Source organism: Budorcas taxicolor, chromosome X (genome assembly GCF_023091745.1).
Source record: "Budorcas taxicolor isolate Tak-1 chromosome X, Takin1.1, whole genome shotgun sequence".
Classification (NCBI taxonomy): Eukaryota; Metazoa; Chordata; class Mammalia; order Artiodactyla; family Bovidae; genus Budorcas; species Budorcas taxicolor.
In genome coordinates this window covers 127,006,545-127,030,600 of record NC_068935.1, presented here as the reverse complement: position 1 = coordinate 127,030,600, position 24,056 = coordinate 127,006,545, and the positions used below count along the sequence as shown (strand labels likewise).

The 24,056-nt window shown below is 41.0% G+C and overlaps 1 protein-coding gene across 1 annotated transcript in view; it reads left to right on the top strand.

Annotated features, from left to right (window-relative positions):
* Positions 1 to 19,461, top strand: part of NHS (NHS actin remodeling regulator) — a 342,007-nt gene extending 322,546 nt beyond the window's left edge. The window contains exons 4-9 of the mRNA XM_052663581.1: positions 6,324 to 6,386; positions 8,407 to 8,599; positions 11,108 to 11,239; positions 12,622 to 15,588; positions 16,121 to 16,247; positions 18,852 to 19,461. Coding sequence (XP_052519541.1) covers positions 6,324 to 6,386; positions 8,407 to 8,599; positions 11,108 to 11,239; positions 12,622 to 15,588; positions 16,121 to 16,247; positions 18,852 to 19,461 — 4,092 coding nt within the window. The remainder of the gene's footprint in view (positions 1 to 6,323; positions 6,387 to 8,406; positions 8,600 to 11,107; positions 11,240 to 12,621; positions 15,589 to 16,120; positions 16,248 to 18,851) is intronic.
* Positions 19,462 to 24,056: the final 4,595 nt, after the last annotated feature.

The following is a 24,056-nucleotide window of genomic DNA, read 5'->3' as shown; positions in this document are numbered from 1 at the left end:
AAATAGGACCCTGCCCAGCTTTTGCCTGAGTCACAAGGGGCACGAGTCCCTCAGCAGGAGACCAGATGTGCAAAAACTCTTCAGTCACCGGGGCTGAGGCAACTGAAGCCCCCGGCTCAGTCTCAACCTTGGAGCCTGCAGCCAAGGGCCGGGCACAGAGGGTGAGGGTGGACCCTCCCCACACCTGCGGGCTGTGCTGAGACTCATGCTGCCAGCTCCGATGGTCTGGGGAAGTTATTTGTGCTGTTTGCAGCACTTCAAAGCCTGGCCTGCTTCTCCCCCACTCATGTCTTTATTTGGTGCCAGCGACCTTTGAGGATTGATGCTAAGTGGCCCTGGGCAGTGGCCCCACTAACTGGCAAAGCTAGCCACTAGGGAGGAAGAAGGTACTCACTGGCAGCAACCTCACAGTGACTGTGGTCCAGTGAGCCTTGTTTTGTGCTCCTCTGGACAGGCCAGAGCACTTCCTGTGAATAAACAACAGAGCAGCGGTGGCAAGTGTGCCCCCCCCAGTCTCCCCATAGCCTTCTTTTCCATCCACAAGGAGAATACTTTCCACATATGCTTCAAAATATCATTTTATTGTGCTCTGTACATTTAAATTACTTCATTAATAGGACTCCATTAAACAAAGGGTTGTTGAACTTTGAAATACATGTCATTTTGCATTCCATCACACTGAGAATTTTTGTTCAGTTCTAGCTGAGATCAAAAGGAGAGCGATTCTCTGTGGTTCCACAGGGTCTTTCAGGAAGCCTCTCTGAGGGTGAACAATGCACCACTGCCATTGCCACTGCTGTTCAAGCTCTGCTCACTAGGAGCAGACCTCATACACAAACTGTCTATCAATCTATCAATGGGATGTGACTCAAAAGTGAATGAGCAGGTACTCTTTTGTATCTGGCTTCTTTCACTCCACATGCTTTTTGGAGGTCAGTATTATGTGTATCAATAGCATGCTCTTGTTTATTACTGTGTAGTATTCCATGGTATGAATATAGTACTCCACAACTTGTTTATCCATACTGCTGTTGGTAGTTATTTCTAGTTAGGGGTTTTTGGGGGGCTTTTATGAAAAAACCTATTATATATATCTCTGTGAAAGGCTTTTTGTGGACACTCATATTTTGCACTTCCATATACTTAAAAGAGAATTAAAAGGTAGACATGGTCTGCAAATAAATGCTGGAGAGGGTGTTGAAAAAAGGGAACCCACCTACAATGTTGGTGGGAATGTAAATTGCTGCAGCCCACTATAGAGGACAGTATGGAGATTCCTTAAAAAACTAAAAACAGAGCTACCATATGATCTACCAATCCCACTCCTGGGCATATATCTGAAGAAAACTCTAATTCCAAAAGAAACATGTACCCCATTGTTTATAGCAGCACTATTCACAATAGCCAAGACATGGAATCAACATAAATGTCCATCAACAGATGAATGGATAAAGATATGGTATGCACACACATGTACACACACAATATGGAATGATGGAATATTACTCAGCCGTTAAAAAAGTGAGATGCTCTCATTTGCAGTAACATGGATGGACCCAGAGATTACTACACTAAGTAACTAAGTAAGTCAGACAGAGAAAGACAAATGGTATATGATATCATTTATATGTGGAATCTAAAAAATAATACAAATAAACTTATTTACAAAGCAGTAACAAGATTTACAGACATAGAAAACAAACTTATGATTACCAAAGGGGAAATCAGAGGGAGGGATAAATTAGGAGTATGGGATTAACAGATACACACCCTTATATATAAAATAGATTAAAAAAAACAAACAAACAAGGATTTACTGTACAGCACAGAAAACTATATTCAGTATCTTGTGATAACCTATGATATAAAAGAATATGAAAAAGAATGTATTTGTGTATAACGGGATCACTTTGCTATACATCTGAAACTAACACAGTATTGTAAATCCACTATACTTCAACGTTTTAAAAGGAAAAAAAAATTTTTTTAAAGGTAGACACTTGTTTAAGTTCAGACACTACTAGTCTCTGAAGTGGCTACACCACTTTCAATTCTCCGCAGCAATTTATGAGAGTTTGAGTTGCTTTACATCTTTGCCAACACTTGGTATTACTAATCTTTTAACTTTTAGCCCCTAGTATATCACTGTGGTTTTCACTTGAATTTTCCTGATGAGAAATGATACTGAGTACATTTGCATATGCACATTGGCCTTTTGTAAAGTGCTTCTCCAGAGAATTGAGGAAGTGGTGGTGCCAATATCAGAGAACAAAAATAAATGTATGACTTGGAAAAGCAGACATAACAAGGATAAGGCCATTTTTCCCAGGGTGAATATTTGTACATGTGCTTTAAATAGATATTAGTGTGTAGAGTGGTTAAAAGAAGAACTCAATAGGCACCTATTCCTAAATATCTTCCTCTTAGCCTACAAACCACTGTCCAGAATTCTGCTTGAGAGATTTATTTCTTTGGCTTTATCACCAGGAGTTCTCAGCATGGAGATGTGAGCTCATCTGTGGGCTTCTTTCCAGCTTCACAACTGGCCAGGAGTGTGATGTGAAGGCTTTGAGTATGTGAGGTGCTGCATTCAGGCCCGCTGGGGAAGTATGAAGGCCTTGCTTTGCCTGGTAGAGTGTGATTATGAGGGAGAGACCAGGAAAGGGACAGGGAGAGCCTGGGATGGGCCCTAGACTTTGACTTACCTCATCCTTTTGTTTTCCCCATGGTTGTACACTTTGGTAAAGGTTGGAGTTGAGAAGAGAGGAAAGAGAGCAGCACAGTATGAGTTTAACATGATGTTATTAAACATGCTGGGAGGATAGGAGCCCAGTGTCAGCCAGCAGGAGACTTTGGGAGTCTCAAGGGAATAACAATGCTGTGTAACTGTAGCAGCAAGAGTCATATGTGAAGAAGGTATGCCAGACGCCTTTAAGCCTTTCAGAAAGATCACAGCACTTCCTATTTGTGTACAACACATACACACACTCCAGTGAAGAAAAATCTGAGGCAGACAAGTCCCCCTCTATCTCGCAGACAGGCCATACTCCGTGCAGAAACGCAGACTCAGTCTAAGGACAACAAGCCCCAGGGCAGGATGTGAATAAGATTTCAGATCACCTCACCTCACCAGGAGCCCAGAGTGGCTTGCAGTGGACAGTTTTGCTGTATTCAAATGTGCCGCAGCATTGATTCTCTAGTAAACATTTCTCGTGTTTAAGACAGCATGATAGTAATAAATCAGCTCTGAAAGTTGACTGCTATAAATGCCATGTGGTATCGGTTAGGTCACAAACCAAAGCCAATTTTTCAAAACATTTCCTGCTGGAATACCCACAACATTTTAACAGATGTCTTTTGGAAAGTTTTGAAGCAAAACAAGCCCCCATCAGCATATAAAATAAAACCAAAAAGAAAGTAAACTGTGGGTAGATTGTTTTTTTCTTTTGGCAGTAAGAGAAAGATAGGAGAAAGTCTTGAGATCTTCGGAGAAATACTTGTTCATAGCCATGAAAGTGCAGAAATGAACTTTTTCTCACACACACCCCACAAGAGAAATTGGGGTTTTGTAAAATATTCTTTAATTATTCACGAAAAATATTTCTTTGACAGCTGTTGAGTATGATGTCTGCTACTTCTTATTCTGAACACTGGTTACAACTCCAGCTCTTGTTGAAGCAGTTCCACAGGAAGCTAGGGAAAGGGTGTGAGGCTGTAACTGATGGGGCCAGCAGGGACAGAAATGCAGCAAAAGCATCAAAGAAGCATCTTTTGTCAGGGACAAGATGACTGTTGGTGGCTGATTCTAAAATGGTGCAACATGGAGTCTGAGGCCTCTCAAACTTAGTGGGAAAGCCACAGTGGAAGCCTGCAAAAGGAAGGGGGAACACTGTATGAACTACTATACTCGCCATAGAAAAACCTAAGCAGACATAATCCAAATGACTTTAATTCCTTTGACCAAATACCCAAGAAAGAGGAAGGTCTAAAACATTATGCTAAGGCAATTGCTAAGTCATGGCGAGAATAAAACCACAGCCCACGTGAATATTATGAACTTAAATACTCTACATAGACAGACCATCTGCAGGGCCTTGCATGCTTGTGTCTAGGTGTTGGAACCAAAGAACACAATCCTTACACACACAAGCTCAAGAGTACCTAGTTTCGGCCCTTGCAAGCTGGAGGCTGGAGCTACTATCAAAGGAAATCTATTCTGTACACCTGAAAACTAATACAATATTGTAAATACTGCAGTTTGAAAAAACAGTGGAGAGGCTGATTAGCTGAGAAGGAATCTTCTGTGGAGTATAACCCATGGAAACCTCGATTTAATGATGGTGGCCAGAACTGAACAGTCAGAGCTCTCTCTGGACGTTCCATCCTTAGTCATTCCCAGGTGTCACCTCATGCTTGTTTGATGGGATGGGGGCATTTCTCAAACAGATGAGAAATAAAAATCACTCCTCATCCTTCATTCCCGGAAAAAAATATTCAACAGGAAAGCTGACTAAGGAGATTTAAGACAAACTACCAAAATTACTCTATTATTATTACTATCACTAATATATTTTCTGCCCTGCTGCTTCCTGCTGTGTAATTTTTTGAAATCCTTTCATGAGCACTTTTGGTTTGGTTTCTTGCAAACAGGTTCGATTTCCATGTAGGTTTTGCATTCAGGTTCCTTTTTTCCTGCTTCCGTGAGTTCTCTATTTTGCACTCTCCAGTGTCTTACTTGAGACCTGCACGTCACTACCTATGATTGATTCTTATGATAGAGCCCAGTTAGTCTCTGTCCGCATACACCACGTCTTGTCTATGAGGGAGCCATAGACTCCACAAAACTATGTCCTTAAATAAGATCTAGAGCAAAGTTAACTGGGCAGGAGGAGATGGCTTTTGCTTTGCTTAAAAGTTAATGAGCAACCCTGTCAGTTAAAATTTACAAACTTAGAATAGAATTAGACCTGGAGTGTTCCTCCCCTCTGACACATGTCTGCCACAGGCTCAAGAACTAGAACTGCATACACCAATGCTAAGCCTCTGATGAAACCAAGAGTTGTTTGTGGTTTCCTCTATTTTTCGCCTATTTGCCTTAAGATGGTAAGTACCCTTGGAGTCTGTGGTGTCTGCTTCCTTCTGAGATATTGAACATGACCCTGACTTTATTTGGGTTTCCCATCATTGTTAAGACAAAAAGAGCTGGTATCATTCGAATACACAAATAATTTGTTGAGCTCTTACAAATGAGGAGGCATTTTGCTGGCATCATGTACAACTGCAAGGAAAGTTAAATATGGCACCTGACCTCTAGGAATTAATAACCTTAATAGATGAAAAGACACATCCAGAGATAATTCATGTTACATTAAAGCAATATTGTATGCCAAATGCTACACTAGAGGGCTAATTGAATCCGAATCTAACATGGTTCAGAGTTTAAAAGAGTTTCACTGTCCTTTTCAGTAGATCTTGAAAAGGGGATTCTGGTTACTAGATTGTTCTAACAGTATTGCCTATGTGATTTGTGGGCTCCAGTGCAAAATGAACATACAAGGGCTCATTACTCAAAAACTTAGAATTTCAAGATAGCAACAGCATTAAACCAAGCGTGGAGTCCTTCTGAGTGTGGGGTCCTATATGACTGCACAGGTCACATGCCCGTGAAACCGGCCCTGTCTTCAAATACAGCCTATGAATATGAGGAAGAGGCAAATTTTGAGGAGTCCAGTAGAGGAAATTATACACAAGATGTTTTCTTCCAAATAGTTCACAGGAAAATAAACTCACTCTAAGAAAATAATTTGGTCTTTCCCAAATTAGCAAGTGGGACTGGGATCTAAAAGGTATCAAGTTACAATGTACAAAGATAATTTCACAGCTACTTCATAGCTACAAAGTGAGGATGATAATAATAGGTAATAGTATCTGACAGCTAACATGTAGAACTTATTAAGTGCCATGATTCTTCTAAGCCTATCACATATATTTACTCATTTAACTCTCAAAATGGCCCTGAAAGGCAGATACTATTCTTTTCCTACCTTAAGGATGAGAAAACTGATCTTAGTGCTCCTGGTCACACAGCAAGTCAGAGGTAGAACCAGGATTCGAACTCAGTCTAGCTCCAGAATTTGTGCTCTTAACCACACTATGCTGCTTCTTCTAAAACAATGATTCATTCAGAAAGAAGGAAGGAAGGAAAGAAGTTATCCTGGTATATTCATTCATTCATATCATAGATTTGGCTTAACCAGACTGTGTGTTGTGTGCATATTTTTAATTTTCTCTTTTTTTTTTTTTTTTGCATTTCATGTTCATAGTTTAACAGCACCCGTTCGCCCTCCCCCACTGAATGTTGCCACATGACCCCATGGAGTAGAAAGGTACTGGTTTTGAGAACATTCCGTCACAGCCTATCCCATTCTCTCTATACACTGTCATTTTCTTCTCTCTTTCTTTATGGAAAACTCTGTTGTTTCTAGCTAACCAACAGGTATTCCTTTAAATCAGTTTAAAGAGTAGTGTTTTCCTAACTTGAATTAAATAAAATATAAAGCAGACAGTAATGTCATTGGCTGTTCTATCCCTCCCTCTCCCCCAGTTGCATGAAGGCTCTGTTCAAAGCCTCACCTAATGACATTCCTGGACTTTGTAGTTCAGAGAAAAGAAATTTCAACTTGCCCTATATTTATCAGAACTGTAAAGGTTCAGCTTCTCAAATCAAAAGAGAACAGGACAAAAGGATTCTCTGGCAGCCAATTGTCCCTGTCACCGTTAAATACAAAGTGCTTTTGGCTGCCTGTCAGAGACTGTAGTCAGGTCACTATTCCTTCTTTGTTTCCCAGTCCATTGTTATTCAAGGAAGGAATCGCCTACAAAATGTGGCCTCTGGTGTGTGTGTGGTGGGGGGGGTGTCTCTCCAGCTCCTGCTCTCTCCCCCTCTCTGTCTCTCTGTCTGCACGCACCAAACTTTTTTTTTTTCCTTTTTGGAAGTTACCTAGGAAACAAAGTCTTTTGTGCTCCAACTTTATTTGAGCTATTCGCTTCGCTGGGAATCTGCACAAAAGCTGAAGAGAGAAAGAAGGTTGCAATGTTTTGCTAACAAACGTTCATGGCGAACACATTTTTCTCGAGGGGGTAATCATATCCTGTTGGGTGTGTTGTGGGGCTTTGCAGATACCTCTGACAAGGTAAGCAAATGCTGGGGGTTAATTTAAAACAAGTGGCTCTGGAATCTTCTCTTTAAGGGGACTTGAGGACAGTTCAGTTGACAATATGTGAAATCCTCTGAGTCAACAGGGTGTGATGCTTCCAAATGTGAGGATGAGAATTTATTGAATGATCCTGATTTTTAGCACACAGTATTATTAAAACATAACTGGAATAAGAGGGGGAAATGCTTATTTTATATAGCCACCTTCCTGCCAATTGTGGAAAGAAAGAAAACTAGGTTCAGTAGTGAAAAGTCTTTTAATAATCTGGTTTAGTAGCCCAACCCTGAAATCTAACTTGGGATGGAGCCTTTTTAAAAATCTGGGCTAGGAGCCCAACCCTGAAATAAAAGTTAGACAATATTAATATTAATCAAAGGTTTAGATGGAGAATTTTCAAACATCACATGGAAGTCAAGGTCTTTAAATATACAGCTGGAAGAAAAGCTTCGCATACAAAGTTGAAGGAAAATAAATGAAGACTGTTTTACTCTTCCGAATCTGAAGAAGAAACCCACTTGAGTCTTTCCCTCCAATAACAGAATTTGTATTTTCCACTATCGATGGTGGGAGAAAGTTCTTCACTTTTGTTTTTCCATGTGTATAGTGCTGAAAAACTGCATTTTAAAATGTCATTCACAAATGCTATCATCCTGCAGTAAAATTAACTCCTCGTATTTGAATCTGGCCTCTCAGATTAGGTCAGCTCGTCCTTCTGGTGATGTGTTCTGGAATGTCTCCTGACTCCAGGCTTTCTGGCCACATTTCCAAACCTTTTCAAGGGCATCTAAATCATCTCCTGTCTGTGATCCTAGTCACCTAGAGCTTTCAAGAGTTTCAGTAAGAATTTATGGGGAGACAGATATCCAGAAAGTGAATCTACCTCTCAGCAGGTTAGAGACTCACATCTTTCTTCAGTTTCAAGTTTGGGGATTTCTGGCTACCTGGTCTCTCGTCTTAATTCCCTTTGACCTGAAAAGCATGTTTAGCCGATTCTTTTTTCCTTTGTGTTGCTTGACTGTTGAAATTATAACTTTCAATTAGTTGTGCTTACTAACTATGCCTAGGAATTCTTCGTTTGACCTGAAAGCTTATTTCTGACCTCATTTTTCTTAACTAAACTCTGAAATTCCTTATATGTGTGTCTGTGTATAAACTCTGAGAGCTGAGTCTGAATGTACTTTGTTTGCAGTCCCATCCCCCAGAGGATGAAGATACAGATGTCATGTTAGGGCAAAGGCCGAAAAACCCAGTACACAATATCCCCTCTACACTGGACAAGCAGACCAACTGGAGCAAAGCACTGCCTCTCCCGACGCCAGAGGAAAAGATGAAACAAGATGCCCAAGTGATTTCTTCCTGCATTATTCCCATCAACGTCACTGGTATTGCTCTGTTCGTTTCCTTTGGGGCAGTCGAGTCAGAACATTCAGTGTATTAAATATGGTCAAAGCCTGTGCTGGTGGGAGTACCAGTTAAGAATACCACTTTGTAAACAAATAATACCTTTTTCATCAGGATGCAACCGAGAAGATGTTCAATATGCTTTTGTCAGGTTTTGAACATCAATTTGCATATGTTCTGCTGGGCTGCTTGTTATGTAAATGATGGACAGTTTCTTTCTGGGGAAAAAAAAAAAGTCACCAAATAGCTTTCTGGCCAGAGCTTTCTGAAATAATGGAGAAAGCGGCAGTGATTAATCGTATGGTAATGATGTGGGGCACTACCAGAGAGAAAGCATGAAGCCCCAGGTTTCTGAAACTACAAGTAATGATCCTATAGATCAACTATAAACTCTTACTTTCATGCTTCTTTGGATGGAGGTAGGCTTGTTTAAAAGATCATTTAGACTTCTGCACTGCTTGTAGTGATTTTTGACCTAAAAATACATGGATCCATAGATGAAGGCTGAATTCTACTCTAAACCCAGCAAGCCTGTCTTCTGTTCGCCCTCCGCTTTCCTCCTCCTGTGCACTGACAGTTGGGATATTAGTCTAAGTCAAAGGCAAGCCTGTGTGGACTTTTCTTGGAAAGTTTATTGGCAGCAATTGAAAAATTCAGAATTGGTGATTTTCCAATGTGGTAACCTTAGCTGTAAGCAAAATGTTGCTGTAAAACAGTCTCACTTTCAAAGATGGAAATTAAATGATCTATCCATTGGGGTTTCTTTAAGCATCTCTAATAGTTAAATTCTAACTTGCGGTGAAAAGCTCAAAATGGCCATTTTATGGCTGACTTCCATCCTGGTAACATGTAATAACTGAAGATTGTATGTTGTTCAGGATGCATTTTGGACATGGCCATTACTAACCTCACTCAAATTTCTCTCATATAAAGTGGGGAGCAAATGATGACTAAGTATCAGGGTAGATACTGTTTTCTTCCTGACAAGTAGGAGTTCTAGTTGATTGGCTGATTGTGAGCTGGGAGTTAATTTTCCTGATGACCTGTTCAACTTGTAGGATAAATTATCCTAGAGATGTACACTTTATCTGATCTCCATAATCTAAATGAGATGGCTGTCAAAATGGATCATTTTGGCATCCTCTTAAACTAACTTTCAGTTCTGGAAACATCTGATTATTAGCAGCACCTGCTTTCTTCATGGCACTGTAAGTAAAATTTTGTTTTCAAATTTAGTCCTTTGATTATAGGTCTTGTGATTCAGGAAAATGAAAGATCTTTTCTTCTGCTTTATTTCAGGAACTCTCAGGCTCAAGCCTAGATTATATGTTGATTTCAAGAACTTTAATGAGAAAGTTGTCAATTATGTCCATATGACACAAAATATCTATGTCTGTAATGTAATTATTATGATTAGAAGGAAGGATTTTAATCTCTGGTTGGAACTAAAAAAGGAAATTTTCATTAGTATGAATTCTCTGATAGCATTTGAAATTATTCATCATATGATATCTCATTCAGATTTTTCAACATGAGTTCTAGAAACTGCTATTACTGTGAAGCTAAGCAGAACTCAAACCATTTCATTACATAACCGAACAAAGGTTTAACAGACCATCCTGCCCCATGTTTAACAATCAGGATACATGATGAGACAACCAGATTCCAAAGCACTTTTGGCTTATGGCAGTTCAAGTTCCTCACCTCCTGCCTCATTCTAGTTTTGAAAGGGCTGCATTAGTGTGTCAACAGACCATGGAAAGAGAAACTAACGAGAATCATGGTTTGCTGCCTGTATTTACAAAAGAAAACAGACACATGTGTAAAGACTGGGAATTCCAGCTTTACTGACAGTTAGTACAGAAGGTAGGTCCACTAAAGTGAAGAACTGGGGACTGCCTTCTATGTTTTATTGATGAGACACTGTTGCTAAACCAAAAGGTGTCCAATTTAGGTAGCAGAAGAAATAGGCAGTTACACGATGATTTTAAAAACACATCTCTAGGTTGTTGTTTTCCTCACAGGTGGTGGTAGTGGTGTGTGTGTATATGTGAGAGAGAGAGAGAGACAGACAGACAGACAGACAGACAGGTGGTGTATTTGTCTGTCTGTGCTATGCAAAGATATCCACTTCAGAAAGCCCAGAAAGAGACCAGTAAGTAGTAGTAACTAAAGGTTGTAGAAGTCCTTAAGGAGCCGTTCTGTGTGAGAGTGATTCTTTGATGTTATTTTTCTCTCCTCTCTCTTTTGATTTTCCATCTTGGCTTGTTACTTTTGGCAGTACAAGCTATTGTGGCGAGCTGCATTTAGAAGTAAAGCTTAATGAACTACAGCATAATTTAAATAAGAGCTGAATAGGGCTCCCTTATATTTGTTTACAGGCTTAATCCAAACTCTTCCTTCCAGTCAATAAATATCATTGTGTTTCAAGCAAATGAAAATTTGTTTGCCATTCCTAAAGGCTAATGAGACCTATTTGTGGGTTGCAGGAGTCGGTTTTGACAGAGAGGCTAGTATACGCTGCTCTCTTGTTCATTCACAATCTGTGCTACAGCGGAGACGAAAACTGAGGAGGAGGAAAACCATTTCGGGTATCCCCAGAAGAGTCCAACAAGAAATAGGTGTGGTATAAAACTGTTAATGGTTAACATTCTGTCAGGTGCCAATTATATGGACACAATGGAAGCCAGCCTTTAACCAGCTTCCTTAAAAACATCAACTATTATTGTAACTCATAGAGGTTTTGAAATGATGTGTACTTGTTTTGTGTTCAGTAAGCCAGGTAGTATTACTTTTAAAATTTGCATTCTTGACTGTGAAAGCTTGATTTTATGGATTTACTTATATATGCATTGGAAAAGACCCTGATGCTGGGAGGGATTGGGGGCAGGAGGAGAAGGGGATGACAGAGGATGAGATGGCTGGATGGTATCACCAACTTGATGCACATGAGTTTGGGTGGACTCTGGGAGTTGTTGATGGACAGGGAGGCCTGGCGTGCTGCGATTCATGGGGTCGCAAAGAGTCGGACACGACTGAGTGACTGAACTGAACTGAACTGGGGTGGTGCTAGTGGTAAAGAACCCACCTGCCAATGCAGGAGACATAAGAGATGCGGGTTTGATCCTGGGTCAGGAAGATCCCCTGGAGGAGGGCATGGTAACCCATTCCAGTATTCTTGCCTGGAGAATCCCATGGACAGAGGAGCCTGGCGGGCTACAGTCCATGGGGTCACAAAGAGTCAGACGCAACTGAAGCGAATTAGCATGGACAGCATGCACATTCAGATTTTATGGCTGAAATAGAGTATTTTGATAACTTGTAAAAATATTCTGAAGGTAGAAATTAAGCAAAACAAGATTCAGTGAAAGACTCTTTTAGAAAAGTATAGATTTGTCTGAAGAGAGATATACTGTATGACATTAATTATTTTAAAAGGTAAATTTTAAGCATATTCAAATATTGAATATTGGTAACATGATACCCTTGGTTATAGTTTTTCTGTTTTTTTTTGTTCAATGTATTTAAGATATCTCTTCCTATAATTTTAATAATTACTATGATAGTATCTCTTGTATATAATATCATAATGAATTCTATGATTTTTATTTCATTATGCTTATATCAAGAAATAAAAGTGTATAGTGGCCAAAAAAACAAGATGTATTTTACTTAAAAAATATTAGACCTACTGGGGTAAAGTAATTTGATTGTGAAGAGAGAGGATTCACAAGAGATCTAAATACTTATCTTCTCTTAATGTATATACATATATACATACAGTGTGTATTTGTGTGTGTATATATAGAGAGAATCAGAGAGGCAAAGGGACAGAGAGAGACTGCCCAAAGCATTGTAACTTTCTCCTCATTTTATACACTGATTTTTTTTCCTGTAAGAAAAACTTCAACATGCTAGCATCCAGACTTGTGGACAGCTCTCAGAATGTCTGTTCATCTGCTGATGTATGAAGTATCTCACTGTGCCTTTCCATGTGCCCTAGATTCTGATGAATCGCCCGTGGCCAGGGAAAGGAATGTGATTGTGCACACAAATCCAGACCCTTCCAACACTGTCAACAGGAGGTCTGGAACCAGGGACTCGGAGTGTCAAACTGAGGATATTCTGATTGCTGCTCCATCCAGAAGAAGAATCAGAGCTCAAAGAGGTCAAAGCATTGCAGCTTCCCTTTCTCATTCTGCTGGCAACATTTCTGCACTGGCAGACAAAGGTGACACGGTGTTTACTACTGCAGTGAGCAGCCGCACGAGATCTCGGAGCCTTCCCAGGGAGGGCAACAGAGCGGGGGATGCTGAGCCCAAAGTTGGTGCTAAACCCTCAGCATATGAAGAGGGGGAGCCTTTCGTGGGAGACCAAGAAAGAACCCTTACCGATTGCAGTGAGGCCCCCAGCAGCCCCAGTGCACAGGAGCACCAGCCTGCTTTGAGCCTGGCCTGTTCTCAACATCTTCACAGCCCCCAGCACAAGTTAAATGAGAGAGGGAGGTCACGTCTGTCCCGGATGGCTGCCGATTCTGGCAGCTGCGACATCTCCTCCAACTCGGACACCTTTGGGAGCCCCATCCACTGCATTTCCACAGCTGGCGTCCTCCTCAGCAGCCACATGGACCAGAAAGATGACCACCAGTCATCCAGTGGCAACTGGAGCGGGAGCAGCTCCACATGCCCCTCACAGACCTCAGAGACGATCCCTCCTGCAGCGTCGCCTCCCCTCACTGGCTCTTCACACTGTGACTCAGAGTTGTCACTCAACACGGCCCCTCATGCTAATGAGGACACCAGTGTCTTCGTGACAGAGCAGTACAACGACCAACTGGAGAAAGTGAGAGGCCACCGGACAAACTCCTTTACCTCCACGGTGGCAGACCTGTTGGACGACCCCAACAACAGCAACACGAGTGACAGCGAGTGGAATTACCTACACCATCATCACGATGCCTCCTGCCGCCAGGATTTTAGCCCTGAGCGTCCCAAGGCAGACAGCCTGGGCTGCCCAAGCTTCACGAGCATGGCCACTTATGACAGCTTTCTGGAAAAGCCTCCATCGGACAAAGCTGACACCAGCTCTCACTTTTCAGTGGACACAGAAGGATACTACACTTCCATGCACTTTGACTGTGGTCTCAAAGGCAGTAAGAATTATGTCTGTCACTATGCAGCCCTGGGCCCGGAGAATGGCCAGGGTGTTGGGGTTCCTCCTGCACTTTCAGACTGTGCCTGGCAGGACTACTTAGACCACAGGAGGCAGGGGAGACCAAGCATCTCTTTCAGGAAACCAAAGGCAAAGCCAACTCCACCTAAACGTAGCTCATCATTGAGGAAGTCTGACGGAAATGCAGACACTTCTGAGAAGAAAGAACCAAAGACAAGCAGTGGCCAGCTCCTGCCTCACAGTTCCAGGGAAATGAAGCTGCCTCTCGATTTCTCCAACACACCTTCTCGAATGGAAAATGCCAATCTTCCCACCAAGCCAGAACCTTCGTGGATGAACCAGAATGAACATGGTATTAAGGAACCTCAGTTAGACACTCCAGATGTTCCACCATTCAAAGATGAAGGTGCTGAATCAACTCACTATGCAGACCTCTGGCTTCTAAATGACTTGAAAACAAATGACCCTTACAGATCTTTATCGAATTCAAGCACTGCTACAGGTACCACCGTTATCGAATGCATTAAATCTCCAGAGAGTTCTGAATCCCAAACATCCCAATCAGAATCTAGAGCCACCACCCCCTCCCTTCCTTCTGTCGACAATGAGTTTAAACTGGCTTCACCAGAAAAGCTGGCTGGCCTAGCATCTCCATCAAGCGGCTACTCCAGCCAGTCTGAAACGCCAACATCCTCTTTCCCTACTGCTTTCTTTTCTGGCCCATTGTCTCCTGGAGGCAGCAAAAGAAAGCCGAAAGTCCCGGAAAGGAAATCTTCCCTTCAGCAACCCTCTTTAAAAGATGGCGCTCTGTCACTAAGTAAAGATCTGGAACTTCCAATTATACCTCCTACCCATCTTGACCTAAGTGCTCTGCATAATGTCTTGAACAAACCATTCCACCACCGCCACCCACTACATGTCTTCAGTCATAATAAGCAGAACACAGTAGGAGAAACTCTGAGGTCCAATCCTCCACCGTCTCTTGCAATTACACCCACGGTCCTGAAATCAGTTAGCCTTAGGTCCATCAGTAAATCTGAAGAAGTTAAGCAAAAAGAAGGCAACAACACAGATCTCCCCTACCTGGAGGAAAGCACTCTCACCACAGGTAAGATTAGGCCACACGTGATTAAGAAATCATTACCATGTCAGTACGCCACTGAAGACACCATCCTGTCCTTTTTAGACTCCTCTGCAGTTGAGATGGGACCAGATAAACTACAGTTAGAAAAAAAACATACTTTTGATGTGAAGCATCATTGTGATCCAGAAACAGTAACCTCAGCTGGTAGCAATCTTCTAGATTCAAGTGTCACAAGAGACCAAATGCATATGGAGAGTGAGCCTGTTTCAGAAAACAAACCAAGTAAAAGTTGTGACTTTCTCATGGAAGGCTTTCAGAGGGTCTCTGTTGCTCGCCCAAATGATTCAGATGGTAAGACACTGCAATATGGAGCTGGTCCGGATGGAGCCCTAGCGCAGGTCCAGAAGTTGTCTTTTGTAGATCGTGAGGAAGCTGCACCCCCAGAGTCTGTGGATGTGCTCACACCTCAGTCAGACTCTCCAACTCGAGTCACAGACATAGGCTATCAACTTAAGCCTCAACTTGGGATGAGCCACCACCATGACAAAGTGCCTGGGAATATCAGCTCTGAAGCAGAGATATCAACTATAAATCCATGCCCTGAAAAGTGTTCTGAGCAGGAAAATACTGCTTCAGGGATTTCAGCCAAAAGTGCCTCTGATAACAGCGGAGCAGAGGAGACCCAAGGAAGTGTGGATGAGGTTTCACTGAAAGGTCAGTTATTGACACCTTTGTCACAATGGAAAGGTGTCTCTTGACACTTCCTGAAGTGTTCTTTCTTCCCTTCCCCATAATACAGTACAGCCCTGGGTATTGCTTTCCCTCCTCCTTTTTTTTAAATATAAACTTATTTATTTTAATTGGAGGCTAATTACTTTACAATATTGCATTGGTTTGTAGCAATACTCATATCAGATAAAATAGACTTTAAAACAAAGGCTGTGAAAAGAGACAAAGAAGGCCACTACATAATAATCAAAGGATCAATCCAAGAAGAAGATATAACAATTATAAATATATATGCACCCAACATAGGAGCACCACAATATGTAAGACAAATCCCTCCTCCTTTTTAACTTACTAAAACAATTACAATCAAAGCTTTTGTTACAGAGGGACTAAGTGATAGCTCTTTCATTATAAAAATGGCAGCCAGGTAACTGCTATTTATTGTTCCCCAAGTGAGTGAAGCCCAGCAATGTGCCAGGTGACTTCTTCCTAAAGATGCTTTTGTTCTTAATTTAAGAATCGTCACCCAGTGATGACTCTGTGATTTCACCATTAAGTGAAGACTCTCAGGCTGAAGCAGAAAGTGTGTTCGTGTCTCCCAACAAACCTCGAACAACTGAGGATTTGTTTGCAGTTATTCACAGGTGAGGCAACGACACCAAAGGTTTCACTTCTGATGATGCTTCTCATCAAATGCAAATATGGAAAAGCCTTGGGTACTAGTAATACAGTCCTCAAAAAACACAAGGAAAAAATTATTTTTCCAAATCAAATTGATAGACTTATCATTCAAGTTGAGAAATATGTGGCTTTATACGTAGTGAGGTAGACTTCAATTGAGAGACTTTCCTAAGAACTGCTGAGGGAAGCTGTTTTTCCTCCCAGAGGAAAGACATTCTGGAACAAGTTTTTATTTGAAAGCAATTTGTGGTCAAGTAACTTAAGAGTGAAAACTCAAACTCTAGTGTAATCTCTGACTTTTAAATAATTCCTTAACCTAAAAAACATGCTCAAAGCTATAACCCTACACTAGCAGAGATAAGTTGACTCACTACACACAGCCCCAGATTTAAAACAAGACAGTGTAGAAACCTGCCCATTTCACAGTCCACAACAACTAATCACTACTCTCTTTTCCCCCTCTCTTCCTAAAACTTAACATTTCTTTAATAACACTGGCTTTCTCTAGATTTAATGCTCCATCCCAGGCTCCTCCATCTCAGTGTTCTTGCCTGGAGAATCCCAGGGACGGAGGAGCCTGGTGGGCTGCCATCTATGGGGTCGCAGAATCAGACATGACTGAAGTGACTTAGCAGCAGCAGCAGCAGCATCCCATGAATAGGGGATGTCCTCTGGGCTGCTTCCATGCTGATCATTCACATTCTCTCATCAGTCCCTGCATCCTTGTGATCAGGGCCCCTATTTGCAAGAACACTCCTTAAAAGCTGTGACCAAAGAACAGAGCAGGAACTAGCCCTTGGCAACTGAGCCTGTATCAGACTGAGCTGTCCAGAGCATGCCTATTCCTTTCACAGCTGCGACTGCCTACTTCACTAGGTCTCAGTGACCTAGATGCGGCTCCCAAGGGACAAAACTTGGGGACTGTCTTGTCTTCCTCATGGAGTTATATTGTGAAGCAAGTTCTTCTCAAGCAGCTTACCACTGTTTTTTTCCCCAGGATCATACCTCCTAGGGGAACTCGTGTTTTCTCTTCATGTGGTTCTCTCATAAAGAAGGAGCACTGCTCACAAGCAAATTCTGTGTAGACCTTGGCAGGCTCATCTTTCTGTTCGGAGAATGAAGAATCATTATTTTTCTTTGTCCCCAACTACATTCCCCTCACCTGCTTTTATCCCTAACCTTAGGACAAGTTATTAAATGCTGTGTGAGTTAAAGAACCAATGCTAGTGTCTAGAAGAGTAGACAGAAAATAAGGAGTCAGAAAGACATTGAATTGAAACCCAATGTTGCCACTTCCTATCCAGTCTTGAGTCACTTAAAACATGTGTACCTATTCCCTTGCTGTAAATAGGGTACCTATAGCTCATGTGTTCAGTTCTGATGATACAGTATCATGTCATTGTCTAGAATATGATAGATACTAAAAGCAAACATTAATTTGAAATCCCTACCTTATTGGAGTGCCAGACACTGGCATACACAAGATAGTAACCATAGAGCTTCCAGTGAATGAAAATCAGGCTGCTCTCCAGTTGCAAAGCTGACATTTTCTCTAACCTACAGGTTTTTAGGTTGGTGAGAAAGCAAGTCGCCAATACGTAGCAATGAACTGAAGTCATGCTGACTCATGATTAAGTTCACTAAATTTATGCCTGTTTATTTTAGCTAAAGAAATAACACACAAAATAAAGAAAAAGAAAAAAAAAGAAAAGAAATAACACAATGATGGATGGGTGCCTAGGTTTGGTAGACTTAACAGAGTTTGGCAATCTTAGATTTACATTTAGGCAGCATTTATTTATGTGTAGCACAGTGACAAGAAACATTTTCTTTTCTTGAGAGCTTATAGTGTACAGAGCTTTAAGAGCTCCAGAGGTGGCCTAGATACTGATTAATAGAGCGTTGACATTCCTAGGTAGCTATGGAAAATGGTATTTGCAGCCAAAATAGATTGACTTCTTTAAGGAGTCATGGGAGAAATATCTTTATATGGAGGAATTTTAAAAGTAGACAGAATAGTATAATGCACCCACCCCCACCCCCCCCAACCTAAACACACACACAGACATGTCTATCACCCAAGCCTATCAACCATCAGTCTGTAGCTAGTCCTGTCCCATCCATACCTCCATCCACTTTGCTCTCCCAGTAATCACGGGAAGCCAGTCCCAGACATCAGAGTATTTCATCTGTAATACAGAGACAGGCTGAATGAAGGGGACAGTCCTTCACCATCTACATGCTAACCAGAACTCAGCAGTAGTTTTTTATACTTTTGTGAAACATGCCAGTAAGTCCTCCTCTAAAACCTCTAGCCTCCACATGAGTCATTATTTGAAATGATCCCTTCCATAAACCTAATTCCTGTCCACTTGTTATTGGAGAATTTCCCACAGGCTACAAGTACAAGGGTTAGGTCTTACTCCTCACGTCTGCGGCCCTAATGCTTAGTATCCCAGCAGACAGGGGGCACCGAACTGCTCTTTAAGGGGATGCAGAAATGTGACTTAACACTTTCAGTTTCCTCCAAATGTATTGTGGACTGAGATTTTTCCCCTTCTTAAAAGGTCCAAGAGGAAAGTACTTGGAAGAAAAGATTCTGGGGACATGTCTGTCCGCAGTAAGTCGAGAGCTTCCCTGGGCAGCAGTAGCAGCAACAGTGCCGGTTCTGTCACCTCGCCCAACAGCAATGTGACCACCCCAAACAGCCAGAGGTCTCCTGGCCTCATCTACCGAAATGCCAAAAAGTCCAACACATCCAATGAAGAGTTTAAGCTATTACTCCTGAAGAAAGGCAGTCGCTCTGATTCCAGTTACCGTATGTCTGCTACTGAGATCCTGAAGAGTCCCATTCTGCCCAAACCTCCTGGGGACCTCACCGCGGAGTCCCCCCAAAGCCCCCATGAGGCCCATCAGGGGTCACCGGGAACTGAAGCACTATCTCCCCTCTCTCCGTGCTCCCCACGGGTTAATGCAGAAGGGTTTTCCTCGAAGAACTTTGTCACCTCAGCATCGGCCAGGGTTGGACGTTCCCGGGCTCCTCCTGCAGCCAGCAGCAGCCGCTACAGCGTCCGCTGCAGGCTGTACAATGCGCCCATGCAGGCAATCTCCGAGGGTGAGACCGAAAACTCTGATGGGAGCCCACACGACGACCGATCCTCCCAGAGCTCCACGTAGGCAACCCTGCCAGGCTGGCTATCCAAGGCCAAAACCTTACTCATATGAGGATGGAGGAACAAAACGGAAGACGTGGGTTAAGTCAGCATGTGGTGCGGTCCCATCACGTTTACCAACGAGTTCCTAAATATTTGCTGGGGAAATGGAAGGTGGTTTGGTCTTTCTTATGTTTTTCAGTAGCTGCACTGTCTTTCATATTTTTCTTTAGCATAGTTTGATTTACCCAGTCTCATTCCTTTTGATAATAGAGAATTTTAAAATGTGTGCTTTTCACAAAACCTAGAAAAATTCTTTCCCAGAGCTGCCTATTCAGAAAACAAAGCCCTCACTGTCATAATTCATATGAAGATGAAATTACTCTGGAGGTTTGGTATATTTTTACATTCAAATGGACTAAAGCAAAATTTAGAAGAACTACACACATGTAAATACCATATTTTTGATAAAAATGTGTAAATAGATTTATTGACGACAAGTGGACATGTGGCCAATTATTTACCACACATCAACTGTTTATAGAACACAACAAATACAGTGTAATAATTGTATTCTGTGAATACCATTTTCATATCAAAGACCACATTTAAATGTCCACCAATATGATTTCTGAGTGATAAACCTCAAATATGACTTTTAAACTGGTGAAATAAAGGAAATCTTGAGGTCATATAGTGAAATGTGATTAATTTAAAACAATGAATTCAGACTTAACCATTTTTGTGACAAATTGCAGCACCACACAAACTACTGGTAACACATGGCTGATCGCTATGTGGTAATCTGAACAGAATTAAAAGCATGCTTTTGATTTAAAAAATAAAATTAGAGAAATCATCATTTTCAATACAAAGCCCTGAACAACAGCACTTGACAGTGTCCTTTTAACTTCAGTTTTTCAATGGATTGCTTTAAAGAGAATGAGTAGGGAAAACAGCAGTTAATTTTAGGTTACATTTTATATTATACTACTGGGGACATAAACAGTCATAATCTGATGACTATTATCTTTAAACTCCTTCAACAGTTTAGCAATTAGCTCCAGGTTCTTTAATGAACAAAAATAAAACATAAGCATGCCACAGAGCTGTGGATTTATCAGTAAGTACCTGCAATGAGTTTTCAGTGACGCTTTCTCTCTGTGCTGACGAGATTCATGCTACCTAAAAATTAACAGAAATGACACTGTGAACAATGTAGTTGGGAAATAGGTATGTGTATATGCATTATTTATATTCACTGTTAAATGGGATTGGGGAGCATCTCTGGTTCACAATGCTACATACAACTGAGTTTTTGTCTGATTTTACTCTATCTGCTTGATGGCAAAAGGGGAGGGTGGTGGGTGGGACAAGAAATGTCAGGGCAAGTGCTCTGACAAAATGAAGGCAGGGAAACAAGCTGAATTACTTGAAATTACTTGAATTTTCTTGTCTTAAAACTGAAAAAAAAATGTAGTTACAAGTTGAAATCTGCCAATGGGTTATACACCTGTGATTTTAACATGAACTGATACTAATGTTTGAGATGATATGTCAGAAACATAAGCAGCTATGAACTTGGAATATGTTTTGAATGAGAGAAGGTAGAAAGTAGAGAACTAAGAAGGACTATGGCCTATAAAAGAATAGAATGTGATTAGAATGATAGAACATACCAGAGTTACCAACAAATTGATAAGCAGCTGGTTTTAAGCTTATGCAAGTGGTATTTGGGAAAGTAGGATGTGTGAAAGGGGTTTGTGGTTTTGGTTTAATTCATGCAATATGAAGGAGAAAGCCTGGTCTAAGAAGATGCTGTCTTTCAATAGAAACACTTTATAAGACATTACAGAGTGAGAATTACAGGATCTGATTGCTGTTGGGTTTCTGTTTGTTTCTTTGGGGAAAAAAAATCCAGTTTATTCTATTTGTTTTTGCTATCAAAATGTGTTTCTTAATTTCTTGTCATCCTTGTATGTAAAAGGGGTGCTGGGGTGGTGGGGTAGAGGAGGGAGAATGTGTGTGTGTGTGTGTGTGTGTGTGTGTGTGTGTGTGTGTGTGTGTGTGTGTGTGTGTGTGTGTGTGTGTGTGTATGCTTGTGCGGGGATAGATAAGCTACCTGGTAAAGGATACATTTGAACATTTATAAAGTGTTATACTTTTTATTAAAAGAAAAATGTTTGGGGGTTTGGAAAAAATGTACCATCATTTCTCATTGGAACCCATTAGTTAAGAAACCAGCATGGTTTAACACCACATGGGAACATGAATAACTTTTTTCTCATGCTTTGAAAAGTACACTTGGCAAACTTTTAAAAATAAGGTTTTTAGACAAATGTGATAAGAAGTCATTTCCAGTCACAATAGGTGATCTTTTGTAATTTTCATAAAAGCAGTTCGTTTGCAGTATGGCTTTTGTGTAATTAGGGGTTTTTTAGTGTAAAGAAAGGTATGTGGGCTTTAAAAGTGATTCTAAATCTTGAACAGAAAACACAAATTGGCTTTAACAAATATGTCACCTTATTATTGATATTAATTTAAGTAATGGTACCATATATATTTTAAAATACATATTGACTTGAATTGTGAGGCAATAAGATAGCATCTATATGTAATGATCACAGAACTAACCCTTAGAATATAGTTTTACTTATTTTGTTTACTCTAAAAATCTATAGCAGAGTTTCTCTATTTTATATTTCATAGATTAAAAAAAAACCCAGATAAAGATGGATTTAAAATTCACTGTGCAAAAGAGTATTGAGTAACAAACTGAGTTTTAAAAAAGCAAGAAATTCCTTTGTAATTTGGAATAGTCTACATGGCTTTATCACATAGCATATAAGAGCAAGATTTAGAGGGCTGTCTTCAACATCACTGCCGTCTTGAAGCAGGGTACACACATTAGGTATTGTGAGGAACATCAACCCAAACTTTTCTTCTGTTGTTTGCACTGATGCTATTTTTTTCTTCTTTTATGTTACACAACATGTCCCTGTTGTGTGGGGGAGATATTTTTTCCTTATTTTTTGATTATTTTTCTTTTTCTTTTTCTTTTTTTTTTTTTTGGCTAAGTAGAGGACATGGACTAGTTGTAGCAAACAAAAACACGCTGTTTGCTCTTGCCAAAGTTCAGTGAGAGAGTACATATGCTGCAGTGGTGGCAGACTTAGAGAATTAGATCATGACAAAGATTTACAACTATGAGGAAGGTTACAGTGTAACTCTTTTGGTACTAGAACCAGTTCATGCTGGCCGAAAGACAATGGTTTATGGACTTGCCTCCATTTTGTATTTTTGTAATATTTGTAAATACGGACTTTTTAAATTGTTGCAAAAATGGTTTCTTTTGTAAGATGTTTTCAACGTTTACATTCAATTCAAGCCTTTGTATATTTTAGAGCTGTGCAACACTTTAAGTCTTGTATTTATTTTTAGTAAAAATGGTGACAATTTCATTGTGAACCCCTCTCAAAAAAATGTACCAGAAAAGTTTGATTACCTAGAAAGTGTGTATAGAAACTGCAAATAAACGTGACTGCAATTAAACAACTGGCTTCTCGCTTCATTGTTATGTAATTGCATGCCTGGGGTTTTACAAACAGCAAGTGTTTCATAGGGGACCTGGACCTAAGCAAGGGGAACTGCTATGGTAAAAGTATGAGCAAAATGATAATGGTAATAATAAACACTGTCTCTGTAAAGGGCTCTAATTTTGCTTTGTATTTGAGAGGAGAGAGAATACATTTCCAACATCCAGTATACTTTCCTTATACCTCTCCAGGCCAGGAAATTACTTATGGCTTTTCTTTAAAGTAACCTGGTTGGTTTCTGATAATTACTGACTGTGATGAGAAACCTTGACACACCACTAAGTAATGTCACGAACCCTTTATCACACAAATTTTTGTGCCAGATACTGTTCCAAGTGCTTTGCTTACTCTAACTCAAGAATACCCACCCCCGCCATGCTGTGCCCCTTTAACCAGATAGGGAAACTGAAGCACAGAGCCATTATTTACCTGAGTTGCCCAAAGCCATAGAGCGCTTAAATGTTGGGGCTAGGGTACAAACCCAGCAAATCTGGCTCCAAGGTCTGTTTTACCTTGCCTCGTGGAGAGAGAACTTTTTGAAATAACTTTCCCCATATGAAGAAGGGGACGACAGAGGATGAGACGGTTGGATGGCATCAACGACGCTATGGACATGAGTTTGAGTAGACTCAGGGAGTTGGTGATGGACAAGGAAGCCTGGTGTGCTGCAGTCCATGGGGTGGCAAAGAGTCGGACACGACTGAGTGACTGAACTGAATTCCCCATTTGTACCAAACCGCAATTGCCAATGCCTCCGCTCCCTCCCGCTTCAAATTTCAGCACTGACACGTACATCTAGGATTGAGTCAAAGTCAACGCCTGTGGTGTGTCACAGAGGGACTGAGAGGGAGGGGGCAGAGGGGGGAATTATATATTTTTAAAAAGCTTCAGAGAACTAGCCAACAGGTGGTGAAGCGGCACACTAAGCTTCAAACCCGCACCGTCGCAGGAAGTAGCCCGTGCAGGCACCTTAGGGCAGCTGCCAAAAGCCCTCTAAGCTTTAGAGGCTCGTGTTTTCAGTCAA